Source organism: Bos indicus, chromosome 14 (assembly GCF_029378745.1).
Source record: "Bos indicus isolate NIAB-ARS_2022 breed Sahiwal x Tharparkar chromosome 14, NIAB-ARS_B.indTharparkar_mat_pri_1.0, whole genome shotgun sequence".
NCBI lineage: Eukaryota > Metazoa > Chordata > Mammalia > Artiodactyla > Bovidae > Bos > Bos indicus.
Window position 1 is genome coordinate 73763955 of NC_091773.1, and position 20897 is coordinate 73784851.

General features: G+C 37.9%; 1 protein-coding gene across 2 annotated transcripts in view; it reads left to right on the plus strand.

Annotated features, from left to right (window-relative positions):
- Positions 1-20293, plus strand: part of C14H8orf88 (chromosome 14 C8orf88 homolog) — a 36654-nt gene extending 16361 nt beyond the window's left edge. The window contains exons 4-6 of one of the 2 annotated variants that reach the window (XM_019974129.2): positions 3969-4041; positions 7096-7179; positions 8549-8655. In XM_019974129.2, coding sequence (XP_019829688.1) covers positions 3969-4041; positions 7096-7175 — 153 coding nt within the window. In that variant the 3' untranslated portion in view covers positions 7176-7179; positions 8549-8655. Of the gene's footprint in view, positions 1-3968; positions 4042-7095; positions 7180-8548; positions 8656-18444 lie in introns of those variants that run through there. The other variant, XM_019974128.2, reaches the window with a different exon arrangement.
- The last annotated feature ends 604 nt before the right edge of the window (positions 20294-20897 follow it).

Below are 20897 nucleotides of genomic sequence, written 5' to 3' on the forward strand. Positions count from 1 at the left end.
CTTTTTTCATTCCCTAAGCTAGCCAGTCAATATCACAGTAATCCAAGTCTATGCCCCAACCAGTAACGCTGAAGAAGCTGAAGTTGAATGGTTCTATGAAGACCTACAAGACCTTTTAGAACTAACACCCAAAAAAGGTGTCCTTTTCATTATAGGGGACTGGAATGCAAAAGTAGGAAGTCAAGAAACACCTGGAGTAACAGGCAAATTTGGCCTTGGAATACGAAATGAAGCAGGGCAAAGACTAATAGAGTTTTGCCAAGAAAATGCACTGGTCATAGCAAACACCCTCTTCCAACAACACAAGAGAAGACTCTATACATGGACGTCACCAGATGGTCAACACCGAAATCAGATTGATTATATTCTTTGCAGCCAAACATGGAGAAGCTCTATACAGTCAGCAAAAACAAGACCAGGGGCTGACTATGGCTCAGACCATGAACTCCTTATTGCCAAATTCAGACTGAAATTGAAGAAAGTAGGGAAAACCACTAGACGATTCAGGTATGACCTGAATCAAATCCCTTATAGTTATACAGTGGAAGTGAGAAATAGATTTAAGGGCCTAGATCTGATAGATAGAGTGCCTGATGAACTATGGAATGAGGTTCATGACATTGTACAGGAGACAGGGATCAAGACCATTCCCATAGAAAAGAAATGCAAAAAAGCAAAATGGCTGTCTGGGGAGGCCTTATAAATAGCTGTGAAAAGAAGAGAAGTGAAAAGCAAAGGAGAAAAGGAAAGATATATACATCTGAATGCAGAGTTCCAAAGAATAGCAAGAAGAGATAAGAAAGCCTTCTTCAGCAATCAATGCAAAGAAAAAGAGGAAAACAACAGAATGGGAAAGACTAGGGATCTCTTCAAGAAAATCAGAGATACCAAAGGAACATTTCATGCAAAGATGAGCTTGATAAAGGACAGAAATGGTATGGACCTAACAGAAGCAGAAGATATTAAGAAGAGATGGCAAGAATACACAGAAGAACTATACAAAAAAGATCTTCACGACCCAGATAATCACGATGGTGTGATCACTGACCTAGAGCCAGACATCCTGGAATGTGAAGTCAAGTGGGCCTTAGAAAGCATCACTACGAACAAAGCTAGTGGAAGTGATGGAATTCCAGTTGAACTATTCCAAATCCTAAAAGATGCTGCTGTGAAAGTGCTGCACTCAATATGCTAGCAAATTTGGAAAACTCAGAAGTGGCCACAGGACTGGAAAAGGTCAGTTTTCATTCCAATCCCAAAGAAAGGCAATGCCAAAGAATGCTCAAACTACCGCACAATTGCACTCATCTCACATGCTAGTAAAGTAATGCTCACAATTCTCCAAGCCAGGCTTCAGCAATATGTGAACCGTGCACTTCCTGATGTTCAAGCTGGTTTTGGAAAAGGCAGAGAACCAGAGATCAAATTGCCAACATCCGCTGGATCATAGAAAAAGCAAGGGAGTTCCAGAAAAACATCTATTTCTGCTTTATTGACTATGCCAAAGCCTTTGACTGTGTGGATCACAATCAACTGTGGAAAATTCTGAAAGAGATGGGAATACCAGACCACCTGATCTACCTCTTGAGAAATTTGTATGCAGGTCGGGCAGCAACAGTTAGAACTGGACACGGAACAACAGACTGGTTCCAAATAGGAAAAGGAGTACGTCAAGGCTGTATATTGTCACCCTGTTTGTTTAACTTATATGCAGAGTACATCATGAGAAACGCTGGACTGGAAGAAACACAAACTAGAATCAAGATTGCCGGGAGAAATATCAATAACCTCAGATATGCCGATGACACCACCCTTATGGCAGAAAGTGAAGAGGAACTAAAAAGCCTCTTCATGAAAGTGAAAGAGGAGAGTGAAAAAGTTGGCTTAAAGCTCAGCATTCAGAAAACGAAGATCATGGTATCCGGTCCCACCACTTCATGGGAAATAGATGGGGAAACATTGGAAACAGTGTCAGACTTTATTTTTCTGGGCTCCAAAATCACTACAAATGGTGACTGCAGCCATGAAATTAAAAGACGCTTACTCCTTGGAAGGAAAGTTATGACCAGCCTAGATAGCATATTCAAAAGCAGAGACATTACTTTGCCAACAAAGGTTTGTCTAGTCAAGGCTATGGTTTTTCCTGTGGTCATGTATGGATGTGAGAGTTGGACTGTGAAGAAGGCTGAGCGCCGAACAATTGATGTTTTTGAGCTGTGGTGTTGGAGAAGACTCTTGAGAGTCCCTTGGACTTCAAGGAGATCCAACCAGTCCATTCTGAAGGAGATCAGCCCTGGGATTTCTTTGGAAGGAATGATGCCAAAGCTGAAACTCCAGTACTTGGCCACCTCATGCAAAGAATTGACTCATTGGAAAAGACTCTGATGCTGGGAGGGATTGGGGGCAGGAGGAGAAGGGGACGACAGAGGATGAGATGGCTGCATGGCATGGCTGACTCAATGGACGTGAGTCTCAGTGAAGTCCAGGAGTTGGTGATGGACAGGGAGGCCTGGCGTGCTGCGATTCATGGGGTCGCAAAGAGTCGGACATGACTGAGCGACTGATCTGATCTGATCTGAAGCTAGCCGTTTAGTACCATGCTTTCCAGCTCAAGGCTGCTTTTCTTCAGTAAACGTACATTTTTCAGTCATCATCCAGTTCTAACTCCTATTAACCCTATAAGTATTGTTTATGCATCATTTCCTATGTAAAGCCTTTTCTGAAATTTCTAAGTCAAATTTAATGCCCCTTCCTCCCATTGCACTTTCTGCATATCTTTATTTAGAGAACTTCTCAGGTTTTATTGCAATTTAGTATTTTATTTTTCTGCCTACCTTTTAATTTGTGAGTCCTCCAAAAATGAATCCTGGGATGTCATGTTCATCTTTGTATTCCCAATACAAAGCACACTGTCAGTCATGTAATAAGCACTCTGTTTTTGACAAATGAGTGGGTTTTAAAAGTCTACTGCTACCCACTTTGTGCCTTTACAAGAATTAGAAGAGGAATAGAAAATTATACAAAAATGCAGATTTTGTTAAAATAAGATACTTTGCTGCCATCTGGAAGGAAATCTGGCATATCCATGCTGTGAGTGGTACCCCTTTAGATGCACATCGTTAGTAACTGTGTGCAGTAGCCATCAGTTTCAGAAGCTGTCTCAACTACCTCTTACCTGTATACTTTGGGATTTGTTACTAAACACTTTTTGTCTTGATTTCCCTTGCCTGTAGTATGGTGATCGTAATGCTTGCCTTATTTCCTTGTAAGACTATGACAATTAAATGAGATAAGACACTTTAGAAAATTTTAGTAGGTGTATTTTCTTAAATACTATGAAAGATTTGAAATTTTCTCCATTTTCAGTGATTAATATGTGCAGGCATGATAGAATAAATTTACTGTTTTTCGATGTTATTCAGATATGTTGACAAATACAAATTGAATACACTTAGGCTATACAACGTGGTTTGTTTTAAAGGTATCTGACCTGATGATTTAATATACATTGTGATATGATTACCAAAATCACGTTAACTAACACACACAATTTGTATGGAAACACAAAAGACCCAAATAGCCAAAGCACTCTTGAGAAAGAAAAATGGAGTTGGAGGAATTAAGCACCCTGACTTCAGACTATACTACAAAGCTGTAGTCATCAAAACAATATTGTACTGTCACAGAAACAGAAATACAAATCAGTGGGACAGGGTAGAAAGCCCAGAGATAAGCCCGGGCACCTGTAGTCAGCAAATCTGTGACAAAGGAGGCAGGACTATGCAGTGGAGAAGAGACAGTCTTCAATAAATGGTGCTGGGAAAACTGGACAGCTGCATGTAAAAGAATGAAATTATAATACTCCTAACAACATGTGCAAAAATAAACTCAAAATGGATTAAAAAGAAAGTGTTATATAAAATTTTAAAACCTTAGATAAAAAGTATATCTTTTTCTTCTATCAATAGTGTAAGACGAATGGAATGCAAGCCTTTTCTCAAGGTCTTAATGAACAACAACATCATTCTCCAGTTAAAAAAGGTAAATTTTTACCATAATTACCAACTTTCATAAAAGATTCATAGCAATCATGTAAAGTTAATATTTGCTTACCTGGAAACCTTATGTACATTAGAAATTTTATTATATTCTTTTGGTTGATTTCTGTATATTACAAATTATAGGTTTGACTGCTCTAAACAGACTATCATTACAGTGACAAGATAGAGGTTTATTTCTGTCTTTTGTAATATGTAAAATTTTAAGCTGGTATATTAATTCTGTTCTGTGAAGTGCTACTAGCCCCAGTATTAAACTGTCCTTGGTTTTACCATCTTTAATACGTGGCTTCCATCTTAATGCCGAACATGAATGCCTCTGCTCCGGCCATCACATTCTCTTTCTAGCCATCAGGTAGGAAGTAGGGAGGAAGAAGGTTCTTAAAACTATGACTCAGAAGTTGCATATATAACTTCCACTTAATGTCTCATTGGCTGGAACTTAGTCATGCTGTACAAAGCAGACTGGAAAATGTAATCTTTAGCTCTGCAACCAGCTAACTTTATCACTGAAGCAGAAAGGAAGAACTGCTCTTGGGAAAAACCAATAGTCTCTCCCACACCGGCTACTTTTTAATAAAATAAAGGTTTTTTATTAATGTAGTTTCCAAATTTTGTCAACCAATCTATATATGTAATTTACATGTAATTAAACCCTGTTAACACTTTCTTCTAGTACTTAACTTCATATTCCAAATAAAATATTTAAATTGTTTCTATATTTTTCATTTCTATATTATATTTTGACAACCTCTTTTGGAAGATGAGACTTTATATCTTCTACATCAGTCCCCTCATTTCTTCAGCCCTTCTATCTACCCCCTTTCCACCATATAGTTACTAAGTTTCAGTTAGAGTATCATCACTCTTTATATTATATATAACTGTGTAATTGCAGTAGCTTAGCTGAAAAGTGGAAAAGGCAATGGCAGCCCACTCCAGTACTCTTGCCTGGCAAATCCCATGGTAGGCTGAAGTCCATGGGGTCGCTAGGAGTCAGACATGACTGAGTGACTTCACTTTGACTTTTCGCTTTCATGCATTGGACACGGAAATGGCAACCCACTCCAGTGTTCTTGCCTGGAGAATCCCAGGGACGGGGAAGCCTGGTGGGCTGCCGTCTATGGGGTTGCAGAGTCAGACCCCACTGAAGAGACTTAGCAGCAGTAGCAGCAGCTGAGAAGTACATACCTGTTTCATAAAATCCATCCTTTTTTCTGGAGCTCATGTTCACCTTGTTTTTCTATGTAACTATTGTTAATTTTGCCCATCATTTGCTCCAGCAACTCTGCCACACTTATCTATATTTTCCTTATGGTTGGAGAAGACTCTTAAGAGTCCCTTGGACTGCAAGGAGATCCAACCAGTCTATTCTGAAGGAGATCAGCCCTGGGATTTCTTTGGAGGCAATGATGCTAAAGCTGAAACTCCAGTACTTTGGCCACCTTATGTGAAGAGTTGACTAATTGGAAAAGACTCTGATGCTGAGAGGGATTGGGGGCAGGAGGAGAAGGGGACGACAGAGGATGGACAGAGGATGAGATGGCTGGATGGCATGGCTGACTCGATGGACGTGAGTCTGAGTGAACTCTGGAAGATGGTGATGGACAGGGAGGCCTAGCGTGCTGCAATTCATAGAGCTGCAAAGAGTCGGATACGACTGAGCAACTGAACTGAACTGAACTGAAAAATGTATGAATTGTTATTTTTTCCCCTGGAGATGATTTTTCTTTTAGACTATTCCATTATCCATTTCCAGTATGGATTAATTCCTCTTCAGTACTACTATAAAGCTGTTGTCTTGGAATGAATTTTACTGTTTTTATCTGGAGACATCCTCTTTGCAATTCTTAGGTTTCTTTTTTCATCTTTTTGTCTTGAAATAAAACTCATCATTTAAGCCATTATAAACGTACAGTGTCATGCAACCATCAGTTCAGTTCAGTTGCTCAGTCATGTCTGACTCTTTGCAACCATATGGACTGCAACACTCCAGACTTCCCTGTCCATCAACTCCCGGAGTTTACTCAAACTCATGTCCGTCAAGTTGGTGATGCCATCCAACCATCTCATCCTCTGTCATCCCCTTCTCCTCCCACCTTCAATATTTCCCAGCATCAGGGTCTTTTCAAATGAATCAGTTCTTTGCATCAGATGGCCAAAGTATTGGAGTTTCAGCTTCAGCATCAGTCCTTCCAATGAATATTCAGGACTGATTTCCTTTAGGATGGACAGGTTGGCTCTCCTTGCAGTCCAAGGGACTCTCAAGAGTCTTCACCAATACCACAGTTCAAGAGCATCAATTCTTCAGCGCTCAGCTTTCTTTATGGTCCAACTCATCACATCCATACATGACTACTGGAAAAACCATAGCCTTGACTAGACGGACTTTTTATTGGCAAAATAATGTCTCTGCTTTTTAATATGCTGTCTAGGTTGGTCATAGCTTTTCTTCCAAGTAGCAAATGTCTTTTAATTTCATGGCTGCAGTCACCATCAGCAGTGTTTTTGGAGCCCCCCAAAATAAAGTCTGTCACTGTTTTCATTGTTTCCCCATCTATTTGCCATGAAGTGATGGGACTGGATGCCATGATCTTAGTTTTTTGAAAATTGAGTTTTAAGCCAAGTTTTTTTAAGGACAGACTTTTTGGCACAGTGGGGGAAGGAGAGGGTCGAATGATGTAAGAGAGTAGCATTGAAACATATACCATATGTATATGTTACCATATGTAAAATAGATAGCCAGTGGGAACGTGCTGTATGATGCAGGGAACCCAGCGCCCATGATCAGTGACAACCTACAGGTGTGGGATGGGGATGGAGTTGGGAAGGAGGTTTAAGAGGGAGGGGACATATGTATACTTCCAGCTGATTCATGTTGATATATGGCTGAAACCATCACAATATTGTAACATAATTATCCTCCAGTTTAAGACCACAAAATTTTTAAAAATGAAAAGAAAACAACTGAATACCCAAATAGATACATGAAGCAAAGTCTTGAAGGGACCAAAATGCAAGAGTTTCTTTCCCACAGATTTGATAATATCATTCTTCTGGTATATGGATGTGTTCACCCACCTGGAAACATTCCAGAGCCTGCACTTTTTTTCTTAAACAGGTTTGTTTTTAAATTTTCATTTATTTATTTTTGACTGTGCTGGGTCTTGACTGCTGCATGGGCTTTTCTCTATTTGCGGCAAGCACGGGCTACTCTCGAGTTGCAGTGCATGGGCTTCTAGTTGCGGGCCTCTCTTGTTGCTGAGCACGAGCTCTGTGGTGCACGGGCTTTAGCAGTTGTGGCTCCCGGTCTCTAGAGCACAGACTCAATAGCTGTGCACGGGCTTAGTTGCTCTGCGGGCTATGGGATCTTCCTGGATTAGGATCAGACCTACATCTGCTGCATTGATGGGTGGATTCTTTAATATTGAGCCACCAGAGAAGCCCCCAAACCTTGTAATTTGGGGATTTTTTTAGAAGCTTCATCACATAGGCACAATCTATCTTTAATTCAGTCTCCAACCCCTGTCCCCTTCAGAGGATGTAGGAGTGTGGCTGAAAGGTCCATGCTTCTCATCATTGCTTCGTCTTCCAGCTGACCAACCACTACCCATGATCCCACCAAGAATCATCTCATTAGAACAGAAGACCAAATCACCCAGAAAATTTTAAGGAATTTAGGAGCTCTATTAGGAACCCAGAGTCAAGTAACAAATATTAGAATGAAAGATGCTCTTAAGTTTTCTTATCACTTAGGAAATTACAAGGAAAAGAATCTCTGTACCAGGAACCAGAGCAGTATATATTTTTTCTATTATTTTGCAATATGGAAATCTCAGTTGCCAATCCTTTTCTGTTAGCATTTTAAAAATTACAGCTCCACTATTTCTGACCCAGTAAATGTCTAATATAGACCAAGATGGTGATAGTCTCTGATGAGAAATCTGCAGATATTTGACTCATTCTTCCCCTTAAAGTTAGGGATCCTATCTTGTAGCTTTGTCACCATTACCTCAAATAGTCCTTGATTCACAGTAGGTATACAATAGATGTTTCTTGAATTCATGTTGATTATATAAATTTTTCATAAGTTAATACAAAAATATAAAGATAGGCTTATTAGAGTTCCACTTTGGCAGGATATGAATTGCCCAATAGGTATTATGCCTGCTATATTTTATAAGATTTCTCTACTACTTGTGAATAACCAGATTAAAGAAGCCATGCATTTCCAATTTTCTGAAATTTTTTCATGGTTAATTGGCTTTGTTTCCATGTAAAAGGAAAATTGAAGGCAGTAGATGTTTGTCAGAGTTTTTTCCCCTCCCTTCTCCTTTATGTAAAAACTACTTACTATTTTACAAAATAATGGACTGATAATAGACATCCAGTAAGAAATGAGTCAAAGGTGTTCTGAGAGACTGTGCTCTCAGAACAGAGAGCACAACATCTGTGTGCTCAACATTATGTTTGATGTTCCATATCTACAGAGAGAATCAAATACAGCAGAGATTTCCTGTTGAAGCTCTCAAGTGTTTCCATCTGCAGAAAAAAACCAGACTTTCTGCCTGATCATCCCATTGTACTTCAAAAACCAGTAAGTAATTTTCTAATTTTGTATCATTTTAATTCTAAATATATACTAGAGATTTTCATATTATTTTAATTCTAAAATATTTGCCTTTTAAACATTTTTAATCTTTCTAATTGTTAAATATAATTCAGAAAAGTACATAAATCTAAATATATGACCAATTATGTAACTAATTACCACTCTTGTCAAGAAATAGGATGGAATTACATTTTAGGAAATACTTTTCTGTTGAAAGGTCATGGAAGGAGATCCTGTGTTATCTTCTAAAAGTGTTATTGTTTTGTTTTTCAACTGACTTTTATAATTGATTTTACTATAGGTTGTGAGAGACACAGGAGATTTTACTATATATTATGAGATACAGGTGAAGTTTTATTTTTTACTGCATGGATATCAAGTCATCCTAGCAATATCTAGCAAAAGGATAGACCTGCCATCTATTTTTATATTTATGTGTGGTCTGTTTATGGGCTGTCTGTCCTGTTCAGTTACTTGTTTTATACAATAGGACAACATGTTCTGCAACATGACTTTGTTGTTTCTTTGCCTTTATTTTTTTTAAACATTTTATTGCCTATAGTCAATTAACATTGCTGCGTTAGTTTTAAGTGGATAGTAAAAGGACTCAGCCGTTACATATACGTGTATCCATTCTCCCGCAAACTCCCCTCCCATCCAGGCCTCCACATAACACTGAGAAGAGTTCTCTGTGCTGTACAGTAGGACCTTGTTGGTTATCCATCGTAAATAGAGCAGTGTGTACATGTCGATCCCAACTTCCCTAACCATCCCTCACCCCATCCTTATCCCACTGGCAACCATAAATTTTTCTTTGTGAGTCTGTTTCTGTTTTGTAAAGTTCATTTGTATCATTTCTTTTGGATTCATATAAGGGATGTCATATGATATTTCTTCTTCTCTGTCAGAGTTACTTCACTCAATATGACAATCTCTAGGTCCATCCGTGTCACTGCACCTGACATTATTTCATTATTTGTAATCGCTGAGAAGTAGTCCATTGTATATATGTACCACATCATCTTTATCCATTCCTCTATCAACAGACAGTTAGGTTGTTTCCATGTCTTGGCTGTTGTAAACAGTGCTGCAGTGAACATTGAGGTGCATGTATCCTTTCAGACCATGTGTCTCTCTGGATATATGCCTAGGAGTGAGACTGTAGGGTCATATGGTAGCTCTGTTGTTGCTGTTGTTCAGTTACTGAGTCATGCCTGACTCTGCAACCCCATGGATGGCAGCATGCCAGGCTTCCCTGTCCTTCACCATCTTCAAGAGCTTGCTCAAACTCATGTGCATCGAGTCAGTGATGCCATCCAACTGTCTTATCCTCTCTCATCCCCTTCTCCTCCTTCCTTCAATCCTTCCCAGCATCAGCGTATTTTCTAATGAATCGGCTCTTCACATCAGGTGACCCATGTATTGGAGCTTCAACTTCAGCATCAGTCCTTCCAGTGAATATTCAGGGTTGACTTCCTTTAGCATTGACTGGCTTAATCTCCTTGCAGTCTAAGGGACTCTCAGGAGTCTTCTCCAACACCACAGTTCAAAAGCATCAATTCTTCAGCACTCAGCCTTCTTTATGGTCCGACTCTCACGTCCATACATGCTGCTGCTGCTAAGTCTCTTCAGTCGTGTCCGACTCTGTGCAACCCCATAGACAGCAGCCCACCAGGCTCCCCCGTCCCTGGGATTCTCCAGGCAAGAATACCAGAGTAGGTTGCCATTTCCTTTTCCAATGCATGAAAGTGAAAGGTAAAATTGAAGTCGCTCAGTCGTGTCCAACTTGTAGCAACCCCATGGACTGCAGCCTACCAGGCTCCTCTGTCCATGGGATTTTCCAGGCCAGAGTACTAGAGTCGGGTGCCATTGCTTTCTCCGATCCATACATGACTACTGGAAAAGCTATAGTTTTGACTATGTGGACCTTTGTTGGCAAATTAATGTCTCTGCTTTTTAATGTGCTATCTAGGTTTGTCATAGCTTTTTCTTCCAAGGAACAAGCATCTTAATTTCATGGCTGCAGTCACCATCTGCAGTGATTCTGGAGCTGAAGAAAATAAAGTCTGTCACTGTTTCCTTTGTTTCCCCATCTATTTGCCATGAAGTGATGAGACCAGATGCTACTTTTAGTCTTTTAAGGAACCTCCATACTGTTCTCCATTAGTGCTGTACCAATTTATATTCTCACCAACATTTTAGTGTGGATTTTTGATAATAGCCATTTTGACTGATGTGAAATAATCTCATTGTATTTTTGATTTGCATTTCTCTAATAACTAAGCAATGTCTATTTGTACATTTTAGAGACCCTTGTTGGGCACATTATTTGCAAATATTTTATCCCAGTCTGGGGTTGTCTTTTCACTTTGTTTATGGTTTTCTTTGCTGTGCACAACCTTTTCAGTTTAGTTAGGTCTCGTTTGTTTATATTTGTTTTTATTTCCATTATTGTGGGAGATGGAATGAAAAAGATTTCTAAGATTTATGTCAGTGAGTATTCTGCCTATATTTTCCTTTGGGAGTTTTATTCTGTCTGGTCTCACATTTAGGCCTTTAATCTATTTTGAGATTTTTTTGTGTATGTGTTAAAGAATGACCTAATTTTATTTTTTGACATGCAGCTGTCCAATTTTTCCAACATCATTTGTTGAAGAGACTGTCTTTTTACCAATGTATAGTCATCCCCTTTGCCATAGATTAATTGATCATAGGTGCATGGGTTTATTTCTGGGCTGTTATATTGATCTATTTTTCTATTTTTGTGCCAGTACCGTACTATTGTGATTACTATAGTTTTGTAATATAGTCTGAAGTCAACAGCCTGATTCCTCTAGCTCTGTTTTTCTTTCTCAAGATTGCTTTGGCCATTTGGGGTCTTTTGTGTCTCTATACAAAATTTAAGATTTTTTGTTCTAGTTCTGTGAAAAATGCCATTGGTGATTTAATAGGGATTGCATTGAATTTGTAGATTTCCTTGGGTAGTATAGTCATTTTGACGATATTGATATTTCCATTCCATGAACATGGTATATTTTTTCCTTCTGTTTGTGTCTTCAGTTTCTTTCACTGGCATCTTATAGTTTTCAGAATACAAGCCTTTGTGTCTTTAAGTAAGTTTATTCCTAAGTATTTTATGCAGTGATAAATGGGATTGTTTCTTGAATTTCTTGTTCTCATCTTTCATTGTTAGTATATAGAAGTGCAGTGGATTTCTGTGTATTAGTTTTGTAACCTGCAGGTTTATCACATTCATTGATGAGCTCTAATAGTTTTTTGGTAGAATCTTTAAGATATTCTATGTATAGTATCATGTCATCTGCAAACAGTGAAAAGTTTAACTTCTTCTTTTCCAACTTGAATTCCCTTTATTTTTCTTGTCTGATTGCTGTAACTCGAATTTCCAAAACTGTGTTGAATAAAATTGGTGAGAGTGGACATCCTTGTCTTACTTGTGGTTTTAGAGGAGATGCTTTCAACTGCACCATTGAGTACGGTGTTAGTTGCAAGTCTGACATATATGGTGTTTATTATATTGAGGTATATTCAATCTGTGCCCACTTTCTGGAGAGTTTTTGTCATAAATGGGTATTGAATTTTGTCAAAATATTTTTCTGCATCTATTAAGATGATTGTATGGCTTTTATTCTTATGTGGTGTATCAAATTGAGTGATTTGTGTATACTGAAGAATCCTTGCATTCCTGGGATAAATCCCACTTGGTCATGATGTATGATCCTTTTAATGTGTTGTCAGATTCTGTTTGCTAGGATTTTGTTGAGGATTTTTGCATCTGTGTTCATCACAAATCCCACTTGGTCATGATGTATGATCCTTTTAATGTGTTGTCACATTCTGTTTGCTAGGATTTTGTTGAGGATTTTTGCATCTGTGTTCATCAGTGATTTTCTTTTCTTATGGTGTCTGTCTGGTTTTGGTATTATGGTGATGGTGGCCTCATAGAATGAGTTTGTGAGTTTTCTTTACAATTTTTGGAACAGTTTCAGAAGGATAGGTGTTAGCTCTTCTCTAAATGTTTGATAGTATTCACTGTGAAGCCATCCAGTCCTTGAATTTTGTTTGTTAGAAGTTTTTTTTTTTATGACAGTTTCAATTTCAGTTCTTTGATTGGTCTGTTCATATTTTCTGTTTTTTTTTCCTGGTTCAGTCTTGAGAAGCTCTAACCTTTCTAAGAATTTGTCCATTTCTTCCAGGTTATCCATTTTATTGGCATTTAGTTGGTTGTAGTAATCTCTTAAGATCCTTAGTATTTCTGTGGTGACAGTTGTCACTTCTCATTTTCATTTCCAACTGTATTGAGTTTTCTCTTTTTTTTCTTGATGACTCTGGATAAAGGTTTATCAAATTTGTTTATCTTTTCAGAGAAACAGCATTTAGTTTCATTGTTCTTTCTTATTATTTTCTTTGTCTCCATTTCATTTATTTCTGCTCTGATCATTATGATTTTTTTCCTTCTATTAACTTTAGGTTTTGTTTGTTCTTTCTCTAATTGTTTTAGTTGTAAGGTTAGGTTGTTTATTTTTCTTGTTTCTTGAGGTAAAATTGTATTTCTATAACCTTCTGTATTAGAACTGCTTTTGCAGCATCCCATAGGTTTTGGATCATTGTGCTTTCATTTTCATTTTTCTTTAGGCATTTTTTTATTTCTTTTTTGATTTATTCAGTGATCCATTGTTTGTTTAGTAACATATGGTTGAGCTTCCTCCTGTTTGTATTTTTTATATTTTTTTTCTTGTGGTTTACTTCTAATCTCATTGTGTTATGATCTGTGATTGGCAGTCAAGTGGGCCTTAGGAAGCATCACTACGAACAAAGCTAGTGGAGGTGATGGAATTCCAGTTGAGCTATTTCAAATTCTGAAAGATGATGCTGTGAAAGTGCTGCACTCAACATGCCAGCAAATTTGGAAAACTCAGCAGTGGCCACAGGACTGGAAAAGGTCAGTTTTCATCCAGTACCAAAAAAAGGCAATGCCAAAGAATGCTCAAACTACCACTCAATTGCACTCATCTCACACGCTAGTAAAGTCATGCTCAAAATTCTCCAAGCCAGGCTTCAGCAGTACATAAACCATGAACTTCCAGATGTTCAAGCTGGTTTTAGAAAAGGCAGAGGAACCAGAGATCAAATTGCCAACATCCGCTGCATCATCAAAAAATCAAGAGAGTTCCAGAAAAACATCTATTTCTGCTTTATTGACTATGCCAAAGCCTTTGACTCTGTGGATCACAATAAACCTTGGAAAATTCTGAAAGAGATGGGAGTACCAGAACACCTGACCTGCCCTCTTGAGAAACCTGTAGGCAGGTCAGGAAGCAACAATCAGAACTGGACATGGAACAATAGACTGGTTCCAAATAGGAAAAGGAGTACGTCAAGGCTGTATATTGTCACCCTGCTTATTTAACTTATATGCAGAGTACATCATGAGAAACGCTGGGCTAGAGGAAGCACAAGTTGGAATCAAGACTGCCGGGAGAAATATCAATAACCTCAGATATGCAGATGACACCACCCTTATGGCAGAAAGTGAAGAAGAACTAAAGAGCCTCTTGATGAAAGTGAAAGAGGAGAGTGAAAAAGTTGGCTTAAAGCTCAACATTCAGAAAACGAAGATCATGGCATCTGGTCCCATCACTTCATGGCAAATAGATGGGGAAACAGTGGCTGACTTTATTTTTGGGGGCTCCACAATCACTGCAGATGGTGATTGCAGCCATGAAATTAAAAGATGCTTACTCCTTGGAAGGAAAGTTATGACCAAACCTCAGTTCAGTTCAGTCGCTCAGTCATGTCCAACTCTTTGCGACCCCATGAATCGCAGCATGCCAGGCTTCCCTGTCCATCACCATCTCCTGGAGTTCACTCAAACTCACGTCCATCCAGTCAGTGATGCTATGCAGCCATCTCATCCTCTGTCGTCCCCTTCTCCTCCTGCCCCCAGTCCCTCCCAGCATCAGAGTCTTTTCCAATGAGTCAACTCTTTGCATGAGGTGGCCAAAGTACTGGAGTTTCAGCTTTAGCATCATTCCTTCCAAAGAAATCAGGGCTGATCTTCAGAATGGACTGGTTGGATCTCCTTGCAGTCCAAGGGACTCTCAAGAGTCTTCTCCAACACCACAGTTCAAAAGCATAAATTCTTTGGCGCTCAGCCTTCTTCACAGTCCAACTCTGACATCCATACATGACCACTGGAAAAATCATAGCCCTGACTAGACGGACCTTTGTTGGCAAAGTAATGTCTCTGCTTTTGAATATGCTGTCTAGGTTGGTCATAAGTTTTCTTCCAAGGAGTAAGCGTCTTTTAATTTCATGGCTGCAGTCACCATCTGCACTAACCAGATGGTTGGATGGCATCACTGACTCAATGGACATGGGTTTGGGTAGACTCCGGGAGTTGATGATGGACAGGGAGGCCTGGCATGCTGCTATTCATGGGGTTGCAAAGAGTCCGACACGACTGAGCGACTGAACTGAACTGTGATTGGATAAATACTTGATATGATTTTATTTTCTTATGTTTATCAAAGCTTACTTCACATGGTTCAGCATGTGGTCAGCCCTGGAGAATGTTCTGTGTGCACTTTGGCTTCTGCTTCTGTGTATTCTGCTGCTTTAGGATGGGAAGTTTTATAAATATCAGTTAAATGTATCTGGTGTAATGTGTCACTAACCCTGTGTTTTTTATTGATCTTCTGTCTGGACGATCCCTCCATTGATGAAAGTGGGGTGTTAAATTCCTCCAGTACTATTGTGTTACTGTCAATTTTTTTCCTTTATGGATGTTAGTATTTACATTATATATCGAGGTGCCCCTGTATTAGGTGCATATATTTAACAATTGTTACATCTTCTTAGACTGATCCCTTTATCATTAGGAACTGTCTTTTTTTCCCTAGTATAACAGTCTTTGTTTTAAAGTCAATTTTGTCTGATATGAGTATTGATAATTCCATTTTCTTTTGATTTCCATTTGTGTGGTATACCTTCTACCCCCTCACTTTCCCTATGTTTGTGTTTCTAGATCTGAGGTTGGTCTCTTATTGATAGCATATATACTTGTCTTATTTTTGTATCCACCCTACCAGGCTTTGTCTCTTGACTGGCACATTTAATCTGTTTACATTTATGGGTAATTATCAATATGTGTATTTCTGTTGCCATTTTCTTAATTATTTTGGGTTTGTTTTTGTAGGCCTTTTTTCTTCCCCCCTCTTTTGTTCTCCTGTGGTTTGGTGACCAGCATCTTTAGTGTTGTGTTTGGGTAGCTTTTTCTTTTGTGTCTTTGGGTTTCCAGAAGGTCTTGGAATAGGAAATGACAACCCACTCCAGTATTCTTACCTGAAGAATCCCGTGGACAGAGGAGCCTGGCAGGCTACAGTCCATGGGGTTGCAGAGATTCAAACAACTGAGCAGCTGAGCATAGGAAAGTTTTTTTGGTTTGTTTTGTTTTTAATTAATTGAAGGATAATTGCTGTACAGAATTTTGTTTTCTGTGAAACATCAACAGGAATCAGCCATAGGTATACACATGTCCCCTCCCTCCTGAACCTCCCTCCCATCTCCCTCCCCATCCCACCCTTCTAGATTGTCACAGAGCCCCTGTTTGAGTTCCCTGAGTCATATAGCAAATTCCCGTTGGCTGTCTATTTTACATATGGTCATGTAAGTTTCCCTGTCAGTGTCTCCATGCATCCCACCCTCTCCCTCCTCCCCTGCCCCCATGCCCTTAGGTCTGTTCTCTTATGTCTTTCTCCATTGCTGCCCTGGAAATAAATTGATCAGTGTCATCTTTCTAGATTCCATATATATGCATTAGTATATGATATTTATATTTCTCTTTCTGGCTTACTTGTACCACAGCTTCTTTATCCATTCATCTGTTGATGGGTATCTTGGTTGTGTTCATGTTCTAGCTATCATGAATAGTGCTGCAGTGAACACTGGCGTACATGTGTCTTTTTGCAATTTTGGTTTCTTCAGGGTTTATGTCTAGTAGTGGGATTGCTGGGTCATGTGGTGGTTTTATTCCTAGTTTTTAAGGAAGTTTTACTATAACAGTACATATATCCACAAGTTTTTTTTTTTTTTCCAAGTTGGTATTCTTTCCTGCTTAGAGGAATTCCTGTAACGTTTGTTGCAAAGCTGGTCTGGTGCTTTTGTTTATCATTTTGTTTGTCTTAGCTTTTGTTGGTCTGTAAAGCTTTTGATTTCTCCGTCAACTCTGAATGAGAGCTTTGCTGGGTAGATTATTCTTGGTTGTAGTTTCTTCCCTATTATCACTTTAAATATATCATGCCACTCCCTTCTGCTTGCAGAGTTTCTGCTGAGAATTCGGCCAATAACCTTATGGGAGTTCCTCTTGTATATGATTTGTCCTTTTCCCTTCTTGTTTTAATATTTTATGTTTGTCTTTGATTTTTGTCAATTTGATTACTGTGTGTCTCAGTGTGTTCTTCCTCGGGTTTATTCTATCTGGGACTCTCTTTGCTTCCTTGACTTGATTGACTGTTTGCTTTCCCATGTTATTTTCTCAGGCCTTTCCCTTTCTCTTCTTCTAGGACCCCTATGATTTGAATGTTGGCATGTTAAATATTGTCACAGAGGTCTCTGAGACTGTCCTCATTTATTTCATCCTTTTCTATTGTGCTCCTCAGCAGTTGTTTTCACCATTCTGTCTTTCAACTCACTTATCCATTCTTCTGCCTCAGTTATTCTGCTATTTCCGTCTAGTGTATTTTATATTTCAATTATTGTATTTATCTCTGTTTGTTCTTTAGTGCTTTTGCTTAGTTGCTCAGTCGTGTTTGCCTCTTTGCAACCCCATGGACTGTAGCCTGCCAGGCTCCTCTGTCCATGGGATTCTCCAGGCAAGGATATTGGAGTGGGTTGCCATGTCCTTCTCCAGGAGATCTTCCTGACCCAGGGATCAAACCAGGTCCCATGCATTGCAGGCAGATTCTTTACCGGCTGAGCTTTTGTTTAACATTTCTTGCATCTTCTCAAACTTTGCCTCCGTTCTTTTCCCCAGATCCAGGTCATTTTCACTCTTGTGATTCTGAATCCTTTTTCTGGAACGTTGCCTATCTCCACTGCATTTAGGTGTTTTTGGAGAGGTTCTGTCTTGTTTCTTCATCTATTTATGATCCTCTCCCTTTTTTGTTTAACTTTCTGTGGTTATGGTTTTTCTTTTAGAGGCTGCAGGATTGTAGTTCTTTTTGTTTCTGCTCTCTGCCCTCTAGTGAATGAGGCTACCTAGGAAGCTGTGCAAGCTTCCTGATGGGAGGGACTGGTGGTGGGTGGAACTGGGTCTTGTGTGGTTATCAGGGGCCATGCTCGCTGAAGCTTTCATCTGCTTTTCTGCTGATGGTTGGGGCTGCTGTCCCTCCCTGTTAGCTGTTTGGCCTGAAGCAACCCAGCCTTGGAACCTACAGGGTTCACATTATTTTGGACAAATCATATACACTGAAATTGAGTTTACTTCTGTTTTTTGCATTAATAACATTGTTAAAAAATTAGGTACTACAGAAGCAGAACTGGTTTGGAGTATAATCTGTTTTAAAATGAATTGCATATGTTCTTCTATGAAAAAACTGTTTTTTTTGACAAATTCCAGTTACTTTAATAGTTTCTTTAGAAACATGCATTTAGATCTGCAAACAATAAGCCACAGAATTTATTCAATAAAATAATTATTAAAAGCTACATTCATTCAACCTAATTGGTAAATTAACATTTTCTTCTTTATTACAGGAAAACAACCAAAGCTTTAAGTAGCATTTTAAGAACATATGTATTTGAAGATAAAGAATTATTCATTTTCTATTTTGGACACCTGCAAATGAAGTGGATCTAGTAACAATAACTGTAATGACTGTGCCAATTCAATTTATTTTTAATTTCGATGGTTGGGTATTTGGTTTCTCCTAAAATGAGAAAGAGATTTAAACCTTAAAAATTTTCTAATCAGTTTCAGCTTTGTAGGCAGTTTCCTGCATAAATTGGGAAGTAACACTGAAAAGTAAGAATTTGGTTAGTGAAATGGGAAGACTGTGTATTTATAATTTGAATGCTACTTGCAATTTTTTGTTTTTCATCACCTGTAATAATGGAATGGAAATGTAAGCTGTAAAGATTCACAAATATAAAGTATTTGCTACGATGTATATATGATACATAATTTCTTGTTGCTTTAAAGTTGCTTTTGTTTCGTTTCCCGCTGATTTCATACTAGCACTTGAAAGGATCTTTACAATCTCCATAGAGGCTTAGAATAATTCAGGATGTTCAATGAACAGTTCTCAATGACAGGAGGTAGAATATTTTAAGAGGTATTTCTTTTCAAATATATGATTGATCTCTAGGTTTGTGATAATAACAACATTGTCTAAGATTCTTTTATTTCGAAAAGAGGAATAATTGAGGAATTTGCAAATAATTGAGGTGCATTAAATTTCAATTCTGTAATTTCTTATAGCAACAACATGTATGGATGAAGAATCTGGGGGTTTAAACTTTTAGCTCCTAGAAATTTTATACAATAAACCTGCAATTTGTCATTCTGGATATTATTCTTTAAAAAAAAAAAAAAAGTTCCAGCGCAGTGTCACAGATACTGAAAATTGCTGATATAAAGGTAAGTGTAAACTCTGTCTGGTTTGAATCTCTCAGATCCCTGGGTCCATTGGCAAGGAATCCAAGGACATCATTTGTCAGAAAGTTTATCTTAAACTCAATGCTGAACTCCTAAAACCATGACCTTTTTCTTCACTTGTCTTTGGGCTTGTTACCCAATTCAAACTTTAGTCCAAGGTTTCCCATCTTGGTCTTTATTACACTACTTTTCACTGTTTTGTTCCCCAGAAAAAGATTGCTCTTTAAATAGAAAAAAAGCCTTCACTAGCCATAAATTTATTAGTTTACTTAAAAATGAGTATAACCTATGGTCCAATTTTTTTCACTTGTTTTTGCCCTATTATTTCTGTTATATCATAGGTTCTAGTATTTATATGTGTATGATACACACACACTTTCACATACATACACAAAAATACATGTAATTCATAGAAGAGCTAGGGTCATGTCAACAAAAAAGTAATTAAAAAGATTTACCATATAATTAACTTGGTTTGCTTTATTATTTATCTATTCTTAAAGGCTTTTGACTCTACTTAAAAAATGTGATAGAACCTATTCCAATTTGGAATCTAAAGTGCCCTTTACTTAGCACTGTTACTGAGAGCAGAACCCTTTTGAAGTCATACTACCACTCCACTTGGAAACTGCCTAGTATCCACAGGATTTGATGTATTTTCTGAATCTACTGAAATGGACCGGCCAGAAAAATATATTGATTGGCTATAGTTTGTATTTTCGTAATCATTTATAACCAGGATTTTCAAGAATATTTGTATATCAAAAGTCCCCAAGGTTTCAAACTCTTTTGATCCTTTCTTACTGTATATAATCAAAGTGAGACTGCAGAGACTGTTTTATTATCTCTTTGCCTTTGTACATACATACAGCATATTTAAATAATCATTGTATATCTCTATTCGTATTGTTCTTTGCTTTGTATGTAAATTAAAACAGTTAAGCCAGGTGTTGTTTCATAGTGTTTTCACGTTTAGAAATGACCAGACACACACACACACACACACACAATATGACTATGTATGTCAATATTCACTACCTACTTCTAGTAGAAGCTGTGGAAAATTCTTTAATTTTATTTGACTTGATTGAGGGTATATAAAGGTCTTTGTTAGACTTTATATTAGTTTATGTTATATAAACTTTTATATTTAAAAAGTAAAATTTTAGTTCAGCCTTTCTTTTTGTCTGAGTTATCCAACAGTTAAAAAACTAGGAAAAATTCACTTTATATTTGCTTCCAAGAGGACCTGTAGTTTCAAAGGAATTTGGACTAGAGAATAACATGGTAACAAATTTCTATATGCATTGAATTTTCATTAGCAGTATTTATCAGAATAAAGACATTATATCAAAAATACTTCATTTATGAGCTTGTACAGCAGAGTATATAAGGTACATAGTCTTAGTTGATCTAGTGATGCTGAGATTAGTCATTCTAGGGTTGAAACAGTAAAATAGATGTTTTTTGTCCACTACATATTTTATTATTTCCTTGAAGTTTTATACGTATTTTATAATTCTTTGTTCACTTAGGTTAAAATTTTGGTTTT